The 23,131-nt window shown below is 42.4% G+C and overlaps 1 protein-coding gene across 2 annotated transcripts in view; it reads right to left on the minus strand.

The window, feature by feature from the left end:
• LOC140464622 (acyl-coenzyme A synthetase ACSM3, mitochondrial-like) overlaps nucleotides 1-18,121 on the minus strand; it is a 53,510-nt gene extending 35,389 nt beyond the window's left edge. For both annotated transcript variants that reach the window (XM_072559935.1, XM_072559933.1), the window contains exons 1-3: nucleotides 17,867-18,121; nucleotides 16,814-17,024; nucleotides 1,912-2,119 (exon numbers count right to left, since the gene is read on the minus strand). In XM_072559935.1, coding sequence (XP_072416036.1) covers nucleotides 1,912-2,119; nucleotides 16,814-17,024; nucleotides 17,867-18,097 — 650 coding nt within the window. In that variant the 5' untranslated portion in view covers nucleotides 18,098-18,121. The remainder of the gene's footprint in view (nucleotides 1-1,911; nucleotides 2,120-16,813; nucleotides 17,025-17,866) is intronic.
• Between the last annotated feature and the right edge of the window lie 5,010 nt (nucleotides 18,122-23,131).

A 23,131-nucleotide genomic window follows, 5' to 3' on the forward strand; every position in this document is an offset into this window, starting at 1 on the left:
CCCATGGCATCAATGTGGATTTCACCAGTTTCCTCATTTCCCTTCCCGCCACCTTATCCCAGATCCAACCTTCCAACTCGGCACTGCTTTCCTGTCCATCTTCCTTCCCATCTATGTGCTCCACCCTCCTCTTCAACCTATCATCATTTTCCCCACCTCCATCTATCTAACTCAGCTACCTTCCCCCAGCCCCACCTCCCTCCCATTTATCTCGCCACCCCGTTGGCTCACAGCCTCATTCCAGATGAAGGGCTTTTGCCTGAAACGTGGACTCTCCTGCTGCTCGGATGCTGCCTGACCTGCTGTGCTTTTCCAGCACCACATTCTTGACTCTGGCTGAATTATAACAACAATGTGTCTATTGCTGTACTCTCTATGACTCTATGACTCTTAGAGGGAGAGCCCCAGCTCTCACTGTTCTTGGAAAATGCTCATGCCAATAGGATCATGGTGGAACGATATTATGGAAGCAGTGAACTAAGGCAATGGTGGAGGGTCAGGGGGTTGACCAATGTAAACTCCACAATGGGAGAAAAGGAGCCAAAGTAATTCTTTTTTGGCATACCCACCACCAAACCACCTGTTTGACAAATTAAAGAATTGGTCATTAACAAGCACTATCTACCAGGGCTATCCAAACTAGAGGAAGGGTAGGGAAAAAGGGAGGGGCCAAATCAAAATGGTTTTAGAGGGGGAACTAAGGCACTCTAGCCTGCACCTCTTCCAAATGCAATAGTCAAATACTTTTGTCTTCTCAGAAGTGTCATGACACCTCTCTGGAGAAGGTGGGACTTGAACATGGGCCCCCCTGGCTTAGCAGTAGGGACTCTACCACAAGAGTCTTCAAATTACAGAGTTTTTCATTGAATACAAGTTTCATGATCTGCCATGATGTGATTTAAACTCACATCCCTAGGACACTTGCTTGGGTTTCTGGATTGCTAGTCCAGTGATATTACCACTGCAGCAACATCTTGCTACCAAGTCAATACAAATATGTAAAGGTGAGTGGAATCTCTGTCCTATTCTGGATGGCTGTCCCAGAGCCTTTTGAAGAACTGCCTCAAAATGCTATTAATTGATTAGATTTGGTAAAGCAGGACAATTATGGAGCTCAAAGTTTATGATAAGTTAAAAATCTTCAAGTTACTTTTTCATTCATTTATATAGCTCGTTGATTATTAATACTGCTGAAAAAATACATTTTGTTGAAACTTTTCATCTTGCATTCATCAGGACAATTCACAAGAAATACCAATAAAGTGGAAAATAATATTTCAACCCGAATTAGGTAATTGGTTTGCAATAGACTTTGATTAGTAGATTTATTGCCATGGTGAAGGTACTACTCAGATGATGACTGACAATTGGCTGCCAAATTTTGTTTAAATTTTAAACCAAGTAGGTTAGTTTTGATTGGTCAGACATTGCCCTGAGAAATTAATAAGAAAATGGCGATCATCAATTGTGTTGAGTAGAAACAGGCACAGCATTTATACATTTTTAAAATCTGTCTGCAAAGAACAGAGATGGCCTTGTGTGTCAATTTATGTGGCTTCTGGTATGTGCAAAAGCTCCACATTGCAAACCCCCAAGAAGTCCACTTGCCAATTAATCAGCTTTCTCCTCTTATAAAATACAGATGTTACTTCCCCTTCCAATATTATTTTTGCAAATTGCTATATGAACGCTAGCCAAAAAGCTTTGACAAAATGTGACTTTACTAGCAATAATCAAGTTCTATACTACAAAATGACTATAATTACTAATAATGAAGTATTGTTAAGGCCTTGTGCCAAATTGATTGAATTAACTTATTGAAATATCTTTAATATCTTTGGATACACTTGAAGTTTCTTTTGAAGTTATTCTATTTCACAATTATTCTCCATCAAACTAATTGTTACTAACCGGAAAAGGTCTTGGAAGTTCATCCATCCCTGTTTATGTTTTTGTGATACAACCAACTTTGCTTTGAGAGAAGGGCAGTTGGATGCCACTGACTCTACAGCATCCACCAGGCTGTCATCTGTAATGATGCATTTTGCTTTGGAGGCTTGAAGACGGTGTAAAATATCGGTGGCTGTTAACTGAGTTGTTCCAGGGATCAGTACAGTACCTAAACAGAGCACAGACAAAAACAATATCTAAATACCTGCAAACATTTAGCTTTAGAATTAATTGGAACTAACTTATGAATCGGATCTGAGTTATTTTAAAGAAATGAGTTTGATTTGTATTATATGTGAGTGTGCTGGAAACCTATCATATAAACCGAAGATGATGGAAATATTTGGCAGATGAAGCAGCCTCTGTCAGACTGGACGAATTAAAGTTTTTGATCTGTGCCCTTCCAACAAACTGGAAAACACTACAGGGAATAAGGGGAGGAGAGAGAAGCGAAGTTCTATGTTAAGGTAGAAGGCAGGAGTGCTTTACACTACCTGAAGTCTGAAAATAATGGAGGTAAAAGTTATCTGGAGAATAGTTAGTTCAGTTGGATAAATGGCTAACCTGTGTTTAAGAATAATGTCAAAGCGTGTGGCTTGGTAACTTTCCAGCTTGAACTGGATTTGGATCCGACCTTGTTTCCCTGCTTTATAATTAAATTACACGTGTTCGTGACCCTTGAATAATTGAGCAAGCAAAGATAGGAGAGATTTCATGTGAACTTTATCATTAACACATTTGGTGGAAAGTCACATTGCAGAAAGAAACCTGACTCGATCAAGCGAGATTTTATTTTTACAATTTGGTCACTGTGATGATCAGTCAGTAAACACATTCAGCAAGAGGCTACCAATGTACATTTAAGAAAAGGACATCAATCTCTTCGACACAAGAAAGAAAGAAAGAGAAAGTATATATGTATATTTATTAGAATATAAGGTATATGATTTGTTTATGATTTACACTTCAAAAGAAGAGTCATACTGGTCTTGAAACGTTAACTTTGTTTCTCTCTCTCCACGGATACTGCCAGATCTGTTGAGTTTCTTTATCACTGTCTGTTTATTTTCTCTCGAAATGAGGGAGAGATGTCCTGGACTCTGAAGGCATTTTGTTTGCATTGGATGTGTTTTATGCTGGACCGAGTAAATAGTGAAGCGCATTAAGCTACATCAAAAGAACATAAGGAATCGGGGAAGAAGTCGGCCGTCTGGCCCCTCAAGCCTGCTCCGCCTTTCAATAACATTATGGCTGATCTTTGCATACACTCAGCTCCACTTACCCATCTGCTCACCATAATCCTTCCTTCCTTTTTTTAAACAAAAATCTATCTGTCTTTGCCTTAAAAACCACTCAACAAGGTAGCCTCATCTGCTTCTCTGGGCAGGGAATTCCATAGATTCAGGTGAAGAAGTTCCTCCTCAACTCAGTCCTAAATCGCCTCCCCTTTGGCTTTAGGCTGTGCACCCCCTCCAATGCGAGTACATCATTTCTCAAGTAATGAGACCAAAACTGCACACAGTACTCCAGGCGTGGCCTCATCAGTACCTTATACTACTGTAGCATAACCTCTCTGTTTTTATCCCTCTTTCATCCCTCGAGCAATGAAGGACAATATTCCATTTGCCTTCTTAATTACCTGCAGCACCTGCAAACCAACCTTTTGTGATTCATGTTAGAAGGACCTGGATCTTTTTAGGGGGAAACACCCACCTTTTGCTTTCAGTTTGCAGAAGTACTGGAGGAACCTAGATGTGTAAAACAGTCTCTCTTGATGAAAGGAGATAGTTCAGAACAGTTAGAAACAGGGTCCCCCAGTGCAAGGAGTTTAGATTAAAAATTCCAGACCTGATATATTTAATTAGAATCTTTATTTAAATCTGAGATAGTCAAAACCCAGTGTGTGAATACTCAAGGAGGAAGCTATCAAACTCTCAAGACTGGGAATTGAAAGCAACAGTTCAGTCAAAACATAGAGGTCTGATAGAGAAGGGAGGTCCCTCTGCTGTTGGAGTACTGCAAAGGGGTGTTGTTGGAAGAAATGTTTTATCTTGTGTATATAAATAGTTTGGTTCATTTTATTTTTTCATTTGTTTTGCATAATTTATTGTAGGTGGCACAGTGGCACAGTGGTTAGCACTGCTGCCCCACAGCGCCAGAAACCCGGGTTCAATTCCTGCCTCAGGCGATTCTCTGTGTGGAGTTTGCACATTCTCCCCGTGTCTGTGTGGGTTCCCTCCGGGTGCTCTGGTTTCCTCCCACAGTCCAAAAATGTGCAGGTTAGGTGAATTGGCCATGCTAAATTGCCTGTAGTGTTAGGTGAAGGGGTAAATGTAGGGGAATGGGTCTGGGTGGGTTGTGCGTCGGTGTGGACTTGTTGGGCCGAAGGGCCTGTTTCCACACTGTAAGTAATCTAATCTAATAATAAACTTCATTTGTAACTTTATTTTATTAAAATGAAATATAGAATATTGTAAGTTTCTGTTTTTGTGAATGATTACCTTGTTAAGTAAAAAAAACAAGCCAGATTTCAGACTCAGATCATATGCTTGGAAAAATTGGAAAAATAATGTCACAAATATTAAAAGAAAGATATAACTCTTTTTCTCAGCAATATCCTTAGATGCTCTATCCTAACCAAGTATCTCTCCTAGCTTCACTTTAAAAATACTTATTCAACTACTGAGGTTGCAAATGTTTCCTCTTGGAGATCACCCATACCAACATTGAGGAAATGTGCATCTTCATTAGTTGGCTTTCTTTAATTCACTCTGGGATGTTGGCACCGCTGGCCATGCCAGCATTTATCACCCGTCCCTAGCTGCCCTTGAGAAGGTGGCGGTGAGCCACCTTCATAAAACCTGCAATCCACATGCTGTAGGTTGACCCACAATGCCCTTGGGGGGACATTCTATGATCTTGACCCAGTGATAGTAAAGGAACAGCGATATATTTTCAAGTCAGAATGGTGAGTGGCTTGGAGTGGAACATGCAGGTGGTGGTGTTCTCATGTACCTACTGCCCTTGTTCTTCTGGATGGAAGTAGCTGTGGGTTTGGAAGATGCTATCTAAGGATCTTTGGTGAATTTCTGAAGTGCATCTTATAGATAGTACACACCGTTGCTACTGAGCATCGGTGGTGGAAGGAATGGACATTTGTGGATGTGGTGCCAATCAAGCGGCACGGTGGCACAGTGGTTAGCACTGCTGCCTCACAGCGCCAGAGACCCGGGTTCAATTCCTGCCTCAGGCGACTGACTGTGTGGAGTTTGCACATTCTCCCCGTGTCTGCGTGGGTTTCCTCTGGGTGCTCCGGTTTCCTCCCACAGTCCAAAGATGTGCAGGTCAGGTGAATTGGCCATGCTAAATTGCCCGTAGTGTCAGGTAAGGGGTAGATGTAGGGGTATGGGTGGGTTGCGCTTCGGCGGGGCGGTGTGGACTTGTTGGGCCGAAGGGCCTGTTTCCACACTGTAAGTAATCTAATCTAATCTAATCTAATCAAGCGTGCTGTTTTCTTCTGGATGTTGGAACTTCAGGCAAATAAGAAGTATTCCATCACCTCTGACTTGTGGTCAGGCTTTGGGGAGTCTGGAGGTGAGTTACTTGTCACAGTATTTCTAGCCTCTGACCTGTTCTTGTAGACATTGTGTTTATGTGGCAAGTTCACTGAGTTTCTGGTCAATGGTAACACCTCGCATATTGACAGTGGGGGGATTCAATGGTAATAACACCCTTGAATGTCAAGGAATGGTGACTAGGTTATTGGTGATGGTCCTTTCCTGTCATTGTATGATTCGAATGTTACTTGCCAGTTGTCAGCCCAAGCCTGGATAGAGTCCAGTTCTTGTTGCATTTGAGCATGAGCTACTTCAGTATCTGAGGAGTCACAAATGCTGCGCATTGTGCAATCATCAGAGAACATTCCCACTTCTGACCCCACAGTGGAGGATTGGGTGAAGCAGCTGAAGATGGTTGGGCCTGGAAACACTACCCTGAGGAATTCCTGCAGAGATGTCCTGAAGATGACTGATCTTTGAAAATGACAATCATTTGCCTATGTAGCAAGTATGACTCCAACCAGTGCATATTTTGTCCCCAGATACCCATTGGTTACAGTTTTGCTAGGGCTCCTTGATGTCACACGTGGTTGAAAGCAGCCTTGATGTGAAAGGCTGTCACTCTCACCTCACCTATTTGGTAGCTGCACCAAGTTGGCACCTCATTTTTAAGTCTGCCTGGTGCTGCCTTTGGGATGCCCTCTTGCACTCTCCATTGAATGAGAGTTGATCCACTGTTCGATGGTAATGATTGAATGGAGTGAGGGCCAGTATTGAATTGCCCCAGATTTCTTAGTTTCTTACTGATTGAGCTTCAAACCACTGTGGACCTTTGGTGGAACAACATCAGAAACTGAGGACATTGTGGAGGTAAGCTTCGGGCACTTGCAATTTGAATGATCATGGAAGGCAACGCTTCACCAAATAAGTCGAAGTGTCAGCCTCCCAGTCTAGGTGACACCTGCATATCTTATTTCTTGCCCTCTCTCAACTCCAGTAACTTTGAGCTTCCTCATATTCTCACCCGACTCTTTTACCTACCTAGCCAATTCACCCCCAAACCCCAGGCATACGGAATACTCATGCACTGTCCCCCCATTGAAGCATAAGTGGTAGGAACTATCATTGATACCTCCTCCCACAGTACCCCTTACCCTGTTATATTTCCTCATCTCCCTTGCTTATATGTTGTGTTGCCCCTTTCAAAACTATTACCCCTGCTGCATTCCACAAACCCCAAAATTGACTTCCCCAGGGTTCCTGATAACATCTTGCTGACTTTCAGTGAAGAGATTCCCCAGTCCAATTGTGGGTATACCTCTGATCTGGGTGTAGCTCACCAACTAACTTACCACAAATCCACCGACAGTTTGAGCTGGACTTGCAGGACAGACTGTGGCCCACTTCCCAAACTGTAGGCATATACAGCCCTGACTGCAGACACCTCAAGTGGCCGGCTGACTGTACCCAAGCCTGTGGATTGATCTTGGATGATGCTCTTGTGCTGGGACACTGTGAGTGAAGGCCATTTCCCTTGACCTGACTGGGGACTACTCTCCTTAGTACTTGAGACATGGTTATTTGGATGAAGCACATTTGTTATGTAAGATGTGGCACATGATGTATAGCATGTAACATGGTGCCATATAGCAACATGTTCATCCCCTTGCCTCATTACTGTTGACAATCATGATAAGCTGGTGTCTGTGCTATATAGGAAGGCAAGGCAAAGTACTGTGAATCTTTAAGCTATGAATGAGGTGAGAAAGTGCAAAACTGCAAGGCAAGGCAGAGATACTGTGAGCATCCATGTAGATAAAAAGTGAGTAAGCTCCAAGAGAGCAAGTGAGGAGCCCATAGATGCACGCTAATCCAACCCATGAGTTATAGAGTCATAGTCATAGAGTCATAGAGATGGACAGCAAACAGACCCTTCGGTCTAACCTGTCCATGCCAACCAGATACCTGATTCCTGATGAAAGGTTTTTGCCCGAAACGTCGATTTTACTGCTTCTCGGATGCTGCCTGAACTGCTGTGCTTTTCCAGCACCACTAATCCAGAACCATGTTAACCAGATATCCCAACCCAATTTAGTCCCACCTGCCAGCACCCGGCCCATATCCCTTCAAGAAGGTCAGATTGCACCTAAATTGGAAGGGGACTAATATACTGGCAGGGAAATTTGCTGGAGCTGCTTGAGAGGATTTAAACTAGTAAGATGGTGGTGGTGTTGGGGGGGGGGGGGGGGGGGGGTAGTGAGGAGAGGTGGGGGTGGGACCCAGAGAGATAGTGAGGAAAGAGATCAATCTGAGACTGATACAGTTGAGAACAGAAGCGAGTCAAACAGTCAGGGCAGGCAGGGACAAGGTAGGACTAATAAATTAAACTGCATTTATTTCAATGCAAGGGGCCTAACAAGGAAGGCAAATGAACTCAGGGCATGGTTAGGAACATGGGACTGGGATATCATAGCAATTACAGAAACATGGCTCAGGAATGGGCAGGACTGGCAGCTTAATGTTCCAGGATACAAATGCTACAGGAAGGATAGAAAGGGAGGCAAGAGAGGAGGGGGGTGATGGCATTTTTGATAACGGATAGCATTACAGCTGTGCTGAGGGAGGATATTCCCGGAAATACATCCAGGAAGTTATTTGGGTGGAACTGAGAAAAAAGAAAGGGATAATCACCTTATTGGGATTGTATTATAGACCCTCTAATAGTCAGAGGGAAATTGAAAAACACACTTGTAAGGAGATCTCAGCTATCTGTAAGAATAATAGGGTGGTTATGGTAGGGGATTTTAACTTTCCAAACATAGACTGGGACTGCCATAGTGTTAAGGGTTTAGATGGGGAGGAATTTGTTAAGTGTGTACAAGACAATTTTCTGATTCAGTATGTGGATGTACCTACTAGACAAGGTGCAAAACTTGACCTACTCTTGGGAAATAAGGCAGGGCAGGTGACTGAGGTGTCAGTGGGGGAGCACTTTGGGGCCAGTGACCATAATTCTATTTGATTTTAAAAAATGATGGAAAAGGATAGACAAGACCTAAAAGTTGAAGTTCTAAATTGGAGAAAGGCCAATTTTGATTGTATTAGGTTAGAACTTTCAAAAGCTGACTGGGGGCAGATGTTCGCAGGTAAAGGGACGGCTGGAAAATGAGAAGCCTTCAGAAATGAGATAACAAGAATCGAGAGACAGTATATTCCTGTTAGAGTGAAAGGGAAGGCCGGTAGGTATAGGGAATGCTGGATGACTAAAGAAATTGAGGGTTTAGTTAAGAAAAAGAAGGAAGCATATGTAAGGTATAGATAGGAGAGATTGAATTAATCCTTAGAAGAGTATAAAGGCAGCATACATAAGAGGGAAATCGGGAGGGAAAAAAGGAGACATGAGATAGCTTTGGCAAATAGAATTTAGGAGAATCCAAAAAGAGGTTTTACAAATACATTCAGGACAAAAGGGTAACTAGGGAGAGAATAGGGCCCCTCAAAGATCAGCAAGGCGGCCTTTGTGTGGGGCCGCAGAAAATGGGGGAGATACTAAATGAGTATTTTGCATCAGTATTTTCTATGTAAAAGGATATGGAAGATATAGAATGTAAGGAAATAGATGGTGACATCTTGCAAAACGTCCATATTACAGAGGAGCAAGTGCTGGATGTCTTGAAAAGGGTAAAGGTGGATAAATCCCCAGGACCTGATCAGGTGTACCCGAGAACTCTGTGGAAAGCTAGAGAAGTGATTGCTGGGCCCCTTGCTGAGATATTTGTATCATTGATAGTCACAGATGTGGTGCCAGAAGACTAGAGGTTGCAAACGTGGTGCCACTGTTTAACAAAGGTGGTAAGGACAAGCCAGGAAACTATAGGCCAATGAGCCTGACCTCAGTGGTGGGCAATTTGTTGGAGGGAATCCTGAGGGACAGGATGTACATGTATTTGGAAAGGCAAGGACTGATTAGGGATAGTCAACATGGCTTTGTGCATGGGAAATCATGTCTCACAAACTTGATTGAGTTTTTTGAGGAAGTAACAAAGAGGATTGATGAGGGCAGAGTGGTAGATGTGATCTATATGGACTTCTGTAAGGCATTTGACAAGGTTCCCCATGCGAGACTGATTAGCAAGGTTAGATCTCACGGAATACAGGAAGAACTAGCCAGTTGAATACAAAACTGGCTCAAGGTAGAAGACAGAGAGTGGTGCTGGAGGGTTGGTTTACAGACTGGAGACCTGTGACCAGTGGAGTGCCACAAGGGTCGGTGCTAGGTCCTCTACGTTTTGTCATTTACATAAATGATTTGGATGCGAGCATAAGAGGTACAGTTAGTAAGTTTGCAGATGACACCAAAATTGTTGGTGCAGTGGACTGCGAAGAGAGTTACCTCAGATTACAACAGGATCTGGACCAGATGGGCCTATGGACTGAGAAGTAGCAGATGGAGTTTAATTCAGATAAATGCGAAGTGCTGCATTTTGGGAAAGCAGATCTTAGAAGGACTTATACACTTAATGGTAAGGTCCTAGGGAATGTTACTGAACAAAGAGACTTTGGAGTGTAGGTTCATAGCTCCTTGAAAGTGGAGTCACAGGTAGATAGGATCGTGAAGAAGGCGTTTGGTATGCTTTCCTTTATTGGTCAGAGTATTGAGTATAGGAGTTGGGAGGTCACGTTGCGGCTGTTCAGCCTTGGAGTGCAGCTTCATAGTTCCTTGAAAGTGGAGTCGCAGGTAGAGTTGTCTGTTTTTCTGTGGAATTCCTAGCAGTAGCAGCAGCAGCATGCCAATGAAAGGTATCAGAGGGTTGGGAAGTGCAGCATTGAAGTGGTGAACTGTACTCTAAGTGAGTCAGAGATGTGCCACAATGATGTGATGAAGCTGATGGGTGTTTGATGCGAACCTCCACGGTTGGGTGTGCTCGGGGGGATATCAGTGGTTTAAGGGGCTGCTGTCTGTGGAACATGCTCTGTGCATGCCAGGGTTGGTGGGTTTGAGCTACAAGGAGAGGCTAAACAGGCTAAGGCTGTTTTCCCTGGAGCATTGGAGGCTGAGGGGTGACCTTATAGAGGTTTTCAAAATTATGAGGGGCATGGATAGAATAAATATTCAGGTCTTTTCCCTGGGGTGGGGGAGTCCAGAACTTGAGTCCATAGGTTTAGGGTGAGTGGGCAAAAATTTAGATGGGACCTAAGGGGCAACATTTTCACATAGAGGGTGGTGTGCATATGGAATGAGCTGCCAGAGGATGTAGTGTGGGTTAGTACAATTACAACATTTTATATGGGTATATAAATAAAGTTAAAAATCACACAACACCAGGTTATAGTCCAACAGGTTTAATTGGAAGCACTAGCTTTTGGAGCGCTGCTCCTTCATCCAGTGGTTGTGAAGCCACCTGATGAAGGAGCAGAGCTTTGAAAGCTAGTGCTTCCAATTAAACCTGTTGGACTATAACATGGTGTTGTGTGATTTTTAACTTTGTATACCCCAGTCCAACACCTGCATCTCCAAATCAGGTATATGAATAGGAAGGGTTTAGAGGGATGTAGAACATAGAACAGTACAGCACAGGACAGAACCTTCAGCCCTCGATGTTGTGTCAACCTTTTATCCTACTGTAAGATCAAACTAACCTACACACCTTTCATTTTACTATCATCCATGTGCCTATCCAAGAATTGCTTAAATGTCCCTAATGCATCTGACTTTACTACCACTGCTGGCAGTGCACTCCATGCACCCACCACTGAACCCATCTCTGACAACTCCGCAAAACCTTCCTCCAATCACTTCAAAATTATGTCCCCTCATGATCACCATTTCCGCTCGGGGATAAAGTCTCTGGCTATCCACTCTATCTACGCCTCTCATCATATTGCACACCTCTATCAAGATGCCTCTCATCCTTCTTTGCTCCAATGAGAAAAGCCCTAGCACCCTCAACCTTTCTTCATAAGGCACGCCCTCCAGTCCAGGCAGCATCCTTGTAAATCCCCTCTGCACCTTCTCTGTAGCTTCCACATCCTTCCTATAGTGAGGCGACCAGAACTGAACACATATTCCAAGTGTCGATTTGGGGCAGACATCCCTGTTATCCTCATTTCTCAATAAGGTAAGAGTTACCATCAGCGTTTACACCCAGACATAAATTAACAGGCTGTGGAGCGTATTCCTGTTCATTTTCTGTGATTTCAACATCAGTTTCTGAGCCTGTGGTGTCAAAAACATTCACATTCTAAAGCAATCAATCATGTGCAGCACACTTCAACTCAGCATCCACAGTGGAGTGGAGTGTGTGCTGCCATATTGTGCAGTGTAGTGGATTATAGACCAAAGTACATGCAACAGCTGCAAAACACTGAGAGTTACATTTCAGCTGCTCGTCTGGAGGCCAGGAAGGTTTTTGTCCACTGGTGAAACCAATGGTACATTGCAAATGTTCCACCATTTAGCATGTTCCATACTGAAACCTACTCCCGGTCAGCTTCCAGCATCAAAAACTCTTGTTGCCCCTATCTTAATTCACTTAAAGCCCCATTCCTCTCTCACCGCTGTGCTCACTGACTTACAATGGCTCCCAGTCAAACTTGATTTTATTATTTCGCTCCTTACTTTCAAGTCCCACCAAGGCTTTGCTCCTTCCTATCTCTGTAATGTCCAGCCTCCACCCTTCGAGCTATCTGCCCTTTCCAATTCTGGCAGCTTGACCTTCCATGTTTTGCCCAGTTACATTACAGACCAGCTGGTCAGATGAACTGAGCAGTAGCAAATGCAGTTTAACCCTGACAAGTGTAAGGTGGTGCATTTTGAGATGATTAATAAGGCAAGGGAGTATACATAGAAGGGTAGGGTCCTAGGAAGTACAGAAGATCATTGAGACCTTGATATGTATATCCATAGACCTATGAAAGCAGCAGGACAAGTTGATAAGATGGTTAAGAAGGTATATGGGATATTTGCCTTTATTAGTCGAAACTTAGATTACAAAAGTAAGAAGGTTATGATGGAGCTGTGTATAGCGCTTGTAAGGCCAATGTTGGAGTACTGTTCAGATAACACCTTGAGTGATTTGGTGTTTGATTTTCTTAATGGCGCTCCTGTGAAATGAATTGTAGTCTTGGGATGTATGATCTGGCAAATGGGATGAGATTAGTTTGGTATGTTTGGTCGGCATGGACAGGTAAAACTGAAGGGTCTGTTTCCATGTTATACATCTCTATGACTCTATGACTCTGTGTTCGTGATTGCTGTCTAAGATGGAAGCCAGGAGTAACAAGTGGCAGACTGAAGCTGCCAAATATATACTCTGACTTCCATATTGGGAATTGTCACTGCCTAGCTTCTCTCTGGCACATGGGAGAATAGAAAATTGCATATTAATGAGGTGAGATTAAGTGCATGCAAATTGGCATCTTGATACTAGCAAGATTCTCATCTCACCATTCAAAACATAATTGTAGAATTAAAGTTTTGTTTCCTCAAATTTGAGTATTTAATTTTTATGGACTCACTATGCTTCCCAACTTATTCGCCATTGTCCACATCATCCAGGGGCTGGACAAATTCAGCTGAACCTTTGTGCCTATAAGAGAGTGCCTGATTTTCATGTGTAACCCATTGTGGAGAGTAGGTGCAAGAATCCAACACCAGCTTCTTCAAACATAAACTTAAATGCAGTTTGCGACTACTCAATCTCATTACTGTCATTCCACAGGAAGTAAATTTTTCTTGAGCTTGGGCTGGATTACAAATTGTTCAGAATTGTAGATTCCCATGGTTTCAATAAAGTTGAAAGATCTGCCACCAAAACTTGGTGTGAGAATCCTCACTAATTTTTCATTATCTTTATTTTATATTGGTTTGGAGATGTGAATTGAGCACAGTGAGTATGTGATAGTGCTGCTCCTTTAACAAGGTAATGCTGTCTCTGGCTTTTTTTTTATATCAGAGACGTTGCAAAAGCAGAGATTCTGAGAAGTATGGGGTTGAAGGGTGTTTCTCTGGCAGAAGGCTTTCAAGTTTAAACAAAAAACCTGTACAATGAAAGGTGAGTGGCCAGTTCTCTCAGCTCAGCTTTTCTCTGGTTTGGTTTGGTTTTAGCAGTCTGGCTGTTCACTAAAAGCAGTCAGGCAGTTTGAGGCCGCTGGTCCAAGAAACAGCTACATGGAAAAAGGTGTTTCATGCTGAATCTCTCTGCCATCTCTCTCTCCCCGTAAGACCCTGTGTTTGATTTTACCTTTTTTGCCAAGGGGTGTTTATGGGATTGTTGCAAGTATTTGGAACAGCCTCATTAAGAACAAAGATAATTACAGCATAGGAACAAGCCCTTCAGCCCTCCAAACCTGCACCAATCCAGATCCTCTATCTAAATGTCACCTATTTCCTAAAGATCTGCATCCCTCTGCTCTCTGTCCATTCATATGTCTAGCTAGATACATCTTAAATGATGCTATTGTGCCGGCCTTAATTGCCTCCACTAGCAATGCATTCCAGGCACCCACCACCCTCTGCGTAAGGAACTTTCCATGCATATCTCCCCTAAACTTTTCCCTTCTCATCTTGAACTCATGACCCGCAGTAATTGAGTCCCCCACTCTGGGAAAAAGCTTCATGCTATCCATATGTCTATATCTCGTGAATTTGTAGGCCTCAATTAGGTTACTCCTCAACCCCCGTCTTTCTAACGAAAATAATCATAACCTCTCCTCATAGCTAGCTAGCACCTTCCATACCAGGCAACCATCCTGGCGGACCTCCTCTGCACCCTCTCCAAAGCATCCACATCCTTCTGGCATTGTGCTACCAGAACTGTACGCAGTGTTTCAAATGTGGCCAAACCAAAGTCCCATACAACGGTAACATGACCTGCCAACTGTTGTACTCAATACCCCGTCAGATGAAGGAAAGCATGCCATATGCCTTCTTGATCACTCTATCGACCTGCATTGCCATCTTCAGGGTACAATGGACCTGAACACCCAGATCGCTGTGGGCATCAATTTTCCCCAGGGCTTTAACATTTACCATACAGTTCACTTTTGGATTGGATCTTCCAAAGTGCATCACCTCACATTTGCTCGGATTGAACTCCATTGATCATTTCCATGCCCAGCTCTCCAATCTATCTATATTCTGCTGCATTCTCTGACAGTCCCCTTCACTGTCTGCTACTGCACAAATCTTAGTGTCATCTGCAAACTTGCTAATCAGACCACCTATATGTTCTTCCAGATCATTTATGTATTCACAAATAACAGTGGTCCCAACACAGATCCCTGTGGAACACCACTGGTCACAGTTCTCCATTTTGAGAAACTCTCTGCCACTACTACTCTGTCTCCTGCTGCTCAGTCAGTTCTCTATCCATCTAACTAGTACACCATGGACCCCATGTGACTTCACTTTTTCCATCATCCTACCATGGAGAATCTTATCAAATGATTTACTGAAGCCCATATATATGACATCTACAGCCCTTCCCTCATCAATCAACTTTGTCACGTCCTCGAAGAATTTTATGAAGTTGGTAAGTCACTGATAAGCCCATTTTCTTCCAAATGTAAATAGATCTTATCCCTCAGTATCTTGTCCAGCAGATTTCCTACCATTGATGTCAGGCTCACCAGTCTATAATTACCTGGATTATCCCTGCTACCCTTCTTAAACAAGGGGACAACATTAGCAATTCTCCAGTCCTCCGGGACCTCACCCATGTTTAAGGATGCTGCAAAATATCTGTTAAGACCCCAGCTATTTCCTCTCTTGATTTCCTCAGTAACCCGGGATAGGTTAAACTGCAATAATCTCTTAGGTTTTCAGATAAGTTGTTATTCTATATTCTGTCCTCTTTTGTTTGTTTTTCATTTGGTAATCTTTTAAATAAATTCTATTTTATTTGAAACTAAGAGGTTTGACCAGCTGCATCACCCTGAAATATCCGCTATACATCTGCTTAAAACAATTAGCAAAGTTAGGGTTCAGGCTACCTTCTTGAAATGTTTTGAGGGGGTCTGGCTTGGACCATAACAAGTGCAACAGTTGGACCATGGACTAGAGCTTATATTAAAACAAAATAAAACAAACAAGCTGTTGTTTGTATGTGAGGCCATACCTGGAAGTTAATTGCAGGTTGGTTCATGACCAAAAGTTTATATAGCTGTTCCGAGAGTGGGAGAAAGCATTGGATTGTGTTTTCTGTGAAAGGGAGTTTGTTAGTGTGTCAGCATGAAGATTTAAAAGCTTCTTGCCTAATCTCCCATTAACATGGCCATTAATGATCTCAGTACCTGGGAATTGGTTCTAGCAAGTCTGGAAGAAGCCTTATGGACAAGCAGATGGCAGATGTTGAATGGTAACTGGTAACTAAGTTATAAGTATCACTGACTTCCTCTGAGTGAGCTGAAAAAGTAGCCCTGATTGACATCTTCAGTAAATCAACCAAGAACCAATCAAATTTGCCTGCAGAAAAAGCATTGGGAAAACCACTTAAGTTAACTGACTAGTTTTGTTACTTTATTTTAGTTATGTCTTATCTGTGTTTCTTTGTCTGTCTGTCTGTCTTCTTGTGAACGGAGCTGAAAGCAATCATTATTGAGTTTAAACATAGACATCAATTAGATTACTTTGTTGTTTAATTTTTTTCTGAGAAAGTTACTGCAATAAAGTTAATAAATTGCTAAGTCTTTTGTTTAAGCTATAAACCAAGTAGAGAATTCATTATTTGCAGAGTCTAGAATTGGTTGTTCAAAACGTCTGGTTGGGAACCATTGGGATCACTTTTGAGAATGTTTGAAGCTTTTAATTTCACTGTGTTGTGATTACTTAAGTAGAAAGTCTGATTTGGTTCGGCCCGGTTTCCATGCCCTAGTACTAGTTAACAGGCTTTCAAAATCATTACAATCTCTATTCCATTTCAAAAATACTGACATTGAAACCAAAACTGTGATGTCACCATCAATGGATGATTTGCCTAAATAATTAAATCCAATAAATGGGAGGATGCTGAATTACATATGTATTGAAAAGGACAAAATCACTCAGGATTAATGATTATTGCTAAGGTATTAATTCAGTTCCATCATACTGGGCTCAGAACCCATTTCTACTAAAAGTGAAGAGCTTAAGCAAAGATATTTCCAAATTTGTAAACTTGAATAAATTTGAATAAGTTCTTCAGAACTCTCTGTGAGAATTTGATCTTTAAATGGATTGCTTCAAGACAATTTCTTGTAGGAAGCAGACAGAAAAATGCTTTTGCTAAACATCCATTTTAAACACCATGTTACCACAACACCTTTACCTGTTCTAATGCATGCTATGTTCACAAGCCACCATTCTGGAACTCTGGGCAGGATAACAAGAACCCTATCCTTTAACTGTAGGTCACAGGCATCTGACAGGATATTGGCCACCTTCTTGGAGTGGACTTCAAGGTCCTGGAAGCTCCATTTCACTTGTTGTCCATGTTCACTCAACCACCAGAAAGCAGGGTTTGAACTTCTGCTTCCAACCTGTGTGAACATCAGTGGAAATATCAAGCAAGTAAAAATGCAAGAATGCACCATACGACAAAGATTTTTCATAGAAAACACTAAAATTTAATGAATAGGCTTATAGAAAACATATGCAGAGCATGCATATTTTTTTAAAAAAGCTTTCTAATGATTGAATTGCAACAGTTGAAATGTTTCGATTAGATTACTTACAGTGCAGAAACAGGCCCTTCAGCCCAACCCTCCAAAGAAGCAACCCACCCAGACCCATTCCCCTACACCTAACACTACAGGCAATTTAGCATGGCCAATTCACCTAACCTGCACATTTTTGGACTGTGGGAGAAAACTGGAGCACCCGGAGGAAACCCACATAGATACAGGGAGAATATGCAAGCTCCACACAGACAGCTGCCTGAGGCAGGAATTGAACCTAGGTCTCTGGCACTATGCGGCAGCAGTGCTCACCACTGTACCACCATGTCACCCACAAGAGCTGGGCAGCTAAAAGCTGTCCATGAAATGTCTGTTTTAAATATCACTATAAATGTTCAACTGAACTTGAATAAATATTTGAATAAATTGTGTAACTTCAAAAGATCAAAGCAGAAAAATTACTTTTGCTAATTCTCAACATTATAAAAGAAGGCTTATAGTATTTAAACGTAACTATAATGGCTATAATTTTAAATGGCTATAATTTCTATGTTAAAATATATAATTTTACATAGAATGCCTAAATTGTACCAACCATGCAACTAATTAAAACACTGATGAGTCCATAACTTCTTCAAGTTTCACAGAAAACATTTCTTACATCTAAAAATGAACTCCATCTATCATACAAGATAACAAAATACCTTTTCCATTCTACTCCAGTTATCGAGGACATCATTTGCAAAATTGAAGTATTCTGGCACTTGTGACTTGTACTCCTGTTTGATAGATTCATAGTCTTTGAAATTCTTAGGGTTACATGTTTTACTACTTGCAAATAATGATCTTAATTGTATCTTCAAAGTTGTAAAAGCTCTTCGATCGCAACGAACCAAGCGCAGTGAGTTAACACTCATTATTTGTAACTTCAACATACCAAATAGAATCAGTCAGATATTAATTTAACTACATGTGGAATAGAGAAGCAAAATGCACAATGAAACTAGAAGGATGAATAGTAATAATGACAAAAACTTGGTGCGAGAATTAGGATCATCAACAGAAGTAAATGTGTAACTGTGAAATAAAGACACGTTAATGATTTTCAAATTATTTACAATGATTTACTGTGTTGAAGATTTGAAGAGCCCTGTTCAGAGGTTAACCAGAATTGACATTTGCAATTATATTCCAATTGTTAAGCTCAGCTAAATGGTAGTACTGTGTAGTTCAAGGTCAGGTCAGGAATATTACTCAGCATTTTAGGAACATTATTGACATACAGACTAGCCAGATTGCTTAAGTTGCTTCTGATTAGTTGAACTTAGACAGTTCATGAAACCCTTAAATATATGCATGAATAAGAATGGACTTGTGAATATGAAAAGGCATATTAATGTAAAAGCAGTCAATGTGGCATGATGTCCGATGGTAGGACTTTTCAAGTGTGGTCTGAAGCTGAAACTTGGGGTTGCAAGTTCTCCCAAACACACTCCACCCTGCGAGTCCTGGAGGTCTTTTTCTCTAACCTCCTCCCCCAACCTCTACTGCCTACTGAAGGACCTCACAATTTCTGTGCTTTGGTATATGTTCTCAGTGGGAAAATGCTTGTGAATCACTGGCCTATGGGATCAAATAACTTGTACTACTTCACACATGGATTGTAATGGGCAAGTCTATAAACCTACAGCTCCTGTTTTCAAATGAACTCATTTAGGAATTACATTTGTACAATTCAGTCAAGTACACAATTCTTTGATAATACAGAACATAACATGACGAAAAGGATCAAGATTTGGGGAGAAGATTTGTAGCTCGGGTGCTCGTTGTTGTGGTTCTGTTCCCCGAGCTGGGAATTTGTGTTGCAGACGTGTCGTCCCCTGTCTAGGTGACATCCTCAGTGCTTGGGAGCCTCCTGTGATGTTTCCTCCGGCATTTATAGTGATTTGTCTCTGCCGCTTCCAGTTGTCAGTTCCAGCTGTCCGCTGCAGTGGCCGGTATATTGGGTCCAGGTCGATGTGCTTATTGATTGAATCTGTGGATGAGTGCCACGCCTCTAGGAATTCCCTGGCTGTTCTCTGTTTGGCTTGTCCTATAATAGTAGTGTTGTCCCAGTTGAACTCATGTTGCTTGTTATCTGAGTGTGTGGCTACTAAGGATACCTGGTCATGTCGTTTCGTGGCTAGTTGGTGTTCATGGATGTGGATCGTTGTCTTTCCCTTAGGCATCTGTTGATGAAATTGCAGGGATATCCATTTTTGGCGAATACATTGTATAGGTGTTCTTCCTCTTTTTGCAGTTCTGGTGTACTGCAGTGTGTTGTGGCCCTTTTGAACAGTGTCTTGATGCAACTTCTTTTGTGTGTGTTGGGGTGGTTGCTTTCGTAGTTTAGGACTTGGTCTGTGTGTGTGGATTTCCTGTATACCTTTGTGGTGAATTGTCCATTTGGTGAGACTGCAGTACACCAGAACTACAAAAAGAGGAAGAAGAACACCAAAGAATGTATTCACCAAAAAAAGATACCCCCGTAATTTCATCAACAGATGCCTAAGGGAAAGACAACGGAATGAGGACATTCCACAACCCAAAGGACTAACCACACTACCATACATCAAAAACATTTCTGAACTGACAGCCTGACTACTGCAACCACCAGGACTCATAACAGCACATAAACCAACAGCCACTCTCAGACAACAACTCACCAGGACGAAGGACCCGATACCCAGCATGAGCAAAACCAATGTAGTGTACAAAATCCCATGCAAGGACTGCACAAAACACTACATAGGACAAACAGGAAGACAGCTAACGGTCTGCATCCATGAACACCAACTAGCCACGAAACGACATGACCAGCTATCCTTAGTAGCCACACACTCAGATGACAAGCAACATGAGTTCGATTGGGACAACACTACTACTATAGGACAAGCCAAACAGAGAACAGCCGGGGAATTCCTAGAGGCATGGCACTCATCCACAGATTCAATCAATAAGCACATCGACCTGGACCCAATATACCGGCCACTGCAGCGGGCAGCTGGAACTGACAACCGGAAGTGGCAGGTACAAATCACTACAAATTCCGGAGGAAAGATCACAGAAGCGCTTCACAGGAGGCTCCCAAGCACTGAGGATGTCACCTAGACAGGGGACAAAACGTCTGCAACACAAATTCCCAGCTCGGCGAACAGAACCACAACAAAAGGATCAAGAAGTCAGCTTTATGTTGCAAAATGAAATCGATCCATACGGAGTTAGAGGTAAGTTATTAGCTTGGATAGAGGATTGGCAACAGAAAGCAGAGTTGGGATAAATGGATGATTTTCTTGTTGGCATTATGCAATGAGTGGAATGCCACAGGATTTGGTTCTTGCACCCAATTGTTCGCAATCTATTGCCATTACTTGGGTGTGGGGATAGAATGTCAAATTTTCAGATTATGCTAAAATAAGTGGAACAGTAAGCTGGAAGGAAGAAATATGAAATTTACCCTGTGGATATGGCTATGTTAAATGAATGGACCGATAAATTTGACAGATGACGTCTAAGTGGATAAATGTGAGGTTATCCATTTTTGTTGCAGGAATAGAAAGGCAATTTATTACCTAAATGGAGTAAAGCTTTAGAGGACTTCAGTGCAGAGAGATCTGGGTGTCCTAGCACATGAATTTCAGAAAGCTAGTATGTAGGTACAGCAGATAATAAGGAAGGCAGTGGAATTTTGGCGCTTATTGAGAAAGGAGTCAAATATAACAATAGTGAAGTGTTGCCACAATTGTACAAGGCATGAGTGAAATATTTGGAATATTGTATACAATATTGTTTCCCCTGCTTGAGGAGGGAATTGGTTGTGTCGCTGCCTCTTGGGTGCTAAAACACAGACAGATTGCTGACTTGGCCAGACAACAAGAGGTGCTAGATACATTGGTCAAGTAAAACTCTGAAGACCCAAAACCCACACACCAGACACAGTACAAACACAGCACCCAGGTTTTAATGACATTCACATAATTTGAAAAGCAACGGTTATCCTGGACAGGCATATCCTCAACAACTCATCTGCGAAACAAAAGAGGGTCCAGACAAAAAGGCAGCAGATTCCTGCTACACAAAGAAACAAACAATAACAAGCCACCTGAATAACTGACACAGCTTTAAGCGAGTGTCCCCGATTGGCCGGAACTATGGAAAGTTCCAGAAAGCCATCTAAAAAGGTACAAAAACAGGGTTCACCTGCAGATTGCCCTCTGGACCTTCTGAGGAGTTCAGCATGGCCAAAGACAGAAACCTGCTGACTGTCTGGAGAGAGAGAGAGAGAGAGAGAGAGAGAGCAAAAGAGAGAAAGCAGCTTCACAGTCCCACAGAAACAGTGACAGAGAGCGTGGTTTTGCAAATCTACAAGAGATTCAGGAAGTATTGTAAACCTAAGGGGTTAAATTGGATTAGAGATAGTATTGTTGCATGGCAAAAGTTTTTGTAACTTGTTTGCTAATAAAGTTAGGACTGTTTTGTTTTGGTACAGGCTTGTGTTCATTTGTGAACAAAGAACAAAGTACGGTACAGCACAGAACTATGCTCTTTGGCTCACCAGTTGAGAGTGTGGTGCTAAAAATGCACAGCAGACCAGGCAGGCATCCAAGGAGTTTGACGTATCGGGCATAAGCCCTTCTGCAGCTGCCTGATCTGCTGTGCTTTCCCAGCACCACACGCTTGACTCTAATCTCTAGCATCTGCAGTCCTCACTTTGTCCTCTTTGGCTCACCAGGACTGCACCAATACATGTTGCCTATCTAAATCGAACAATCTTTTGCCTCTGTGTGGTCCGCATCCCTCTATTCCCTGCCTATTCATGTATCTGGCAAGATGTCTGTAAAACATTGCTATTGTATTAAGCGTAATGCACTTCTTTGACAGCCGTCCATGTTGACTGTCCTCTGTGAGGTCCTACAGAGATGATTTCTTAGGGGGTGGCACAGTGGCTCAGTGGTTAGCACTGCTGCCTCACAGCACCAGGGACTTGGGTTCAACTCCCACCTCGGGCAACTGTCTGTGTGGAGTTTGCACATTCTCCCTGTGTCAGTGTGTGTTTCCTCCGGGTGCTCCAGGTTCCTTCCACAGTCCAAAGATCTGCAGGTTAGGTGAATTGGCCATTCTAAATTGCCCGTAGTGTTAGGTGGATTAGTCAGGGATAAATGTAGGGGAATGGATCTGGGTGGGTCGCTCTTCGGAGGGTCAGTGTAGACTTGTTGGACTGAAGGGCCTATTTCCACACTGTAGGGAATCTAATTTATCTGCCTCCTTCAACTCCTCTGGCAGTGCATTCCAGGCACTCACTACCTTAGAGTCATAGAGCTTTAAGGCATGGAAACACACCCTTCAGCCCAACTCGTCAATGCTGACCACATATCTCAACTTAATCTAGTCCCACCTGCCAGCACTCGGCCCATTTCCCTCCAAACCCTTCCTATTTATATACCCATCAAGATGCCTCTTAAATGTTGCAATTATACTAGCCTCCACCACTTCCTCTGGCAGCTCAGTCCATATATATACCACTCTCTGCGTGAAAATGTTGCCCTTAAGTCTCTTTTAAATCTTTCCCCTCTCACCCTAAACCTATGCCCTCTAGTTCTGGATTCCCCCACCCAAAGGAAAAGACTTTGTCTATTTATCCTATCCATGCGTCTCATGAGTTTATAAAACTCCATAAGGTCACCCCTCAGCTTCTGACACTTCAGGGAAAACAGCCCCAGCCTATTCAATCTCAAGGAGCTATGAACCTGCACTCCAAGGTCTCTTTGTTTAGCAACACTCCCGAGAACCTTACCATTAAGTACATACGTCCTGCTAAGATTTGCTTTCCCAAAATGCAGCGCTTCACATTTATCCAAATTTAACTTCATCTGCCACTCCTCAGCACATTGGCCCATCTGATCAAGATCCGGTTGTAATCTGAGGTAACC

Source organism: Chiloscyllium punctatum, chromosome 40, assembly GCF_047496795.1.
Source record: "Chiloscyllium punctatum isolate Juve2018m chromosome 40, sChiPun1.3, whole genome shotgun sequence".
NCBI classification, from domain to species: Eukaryota; Metazoa; Chordata; class Chondrichthyes; order Orectolobiformes; family Hemiscylliidae; genus Chiloscyllium; species Chiloscyllium punctatum.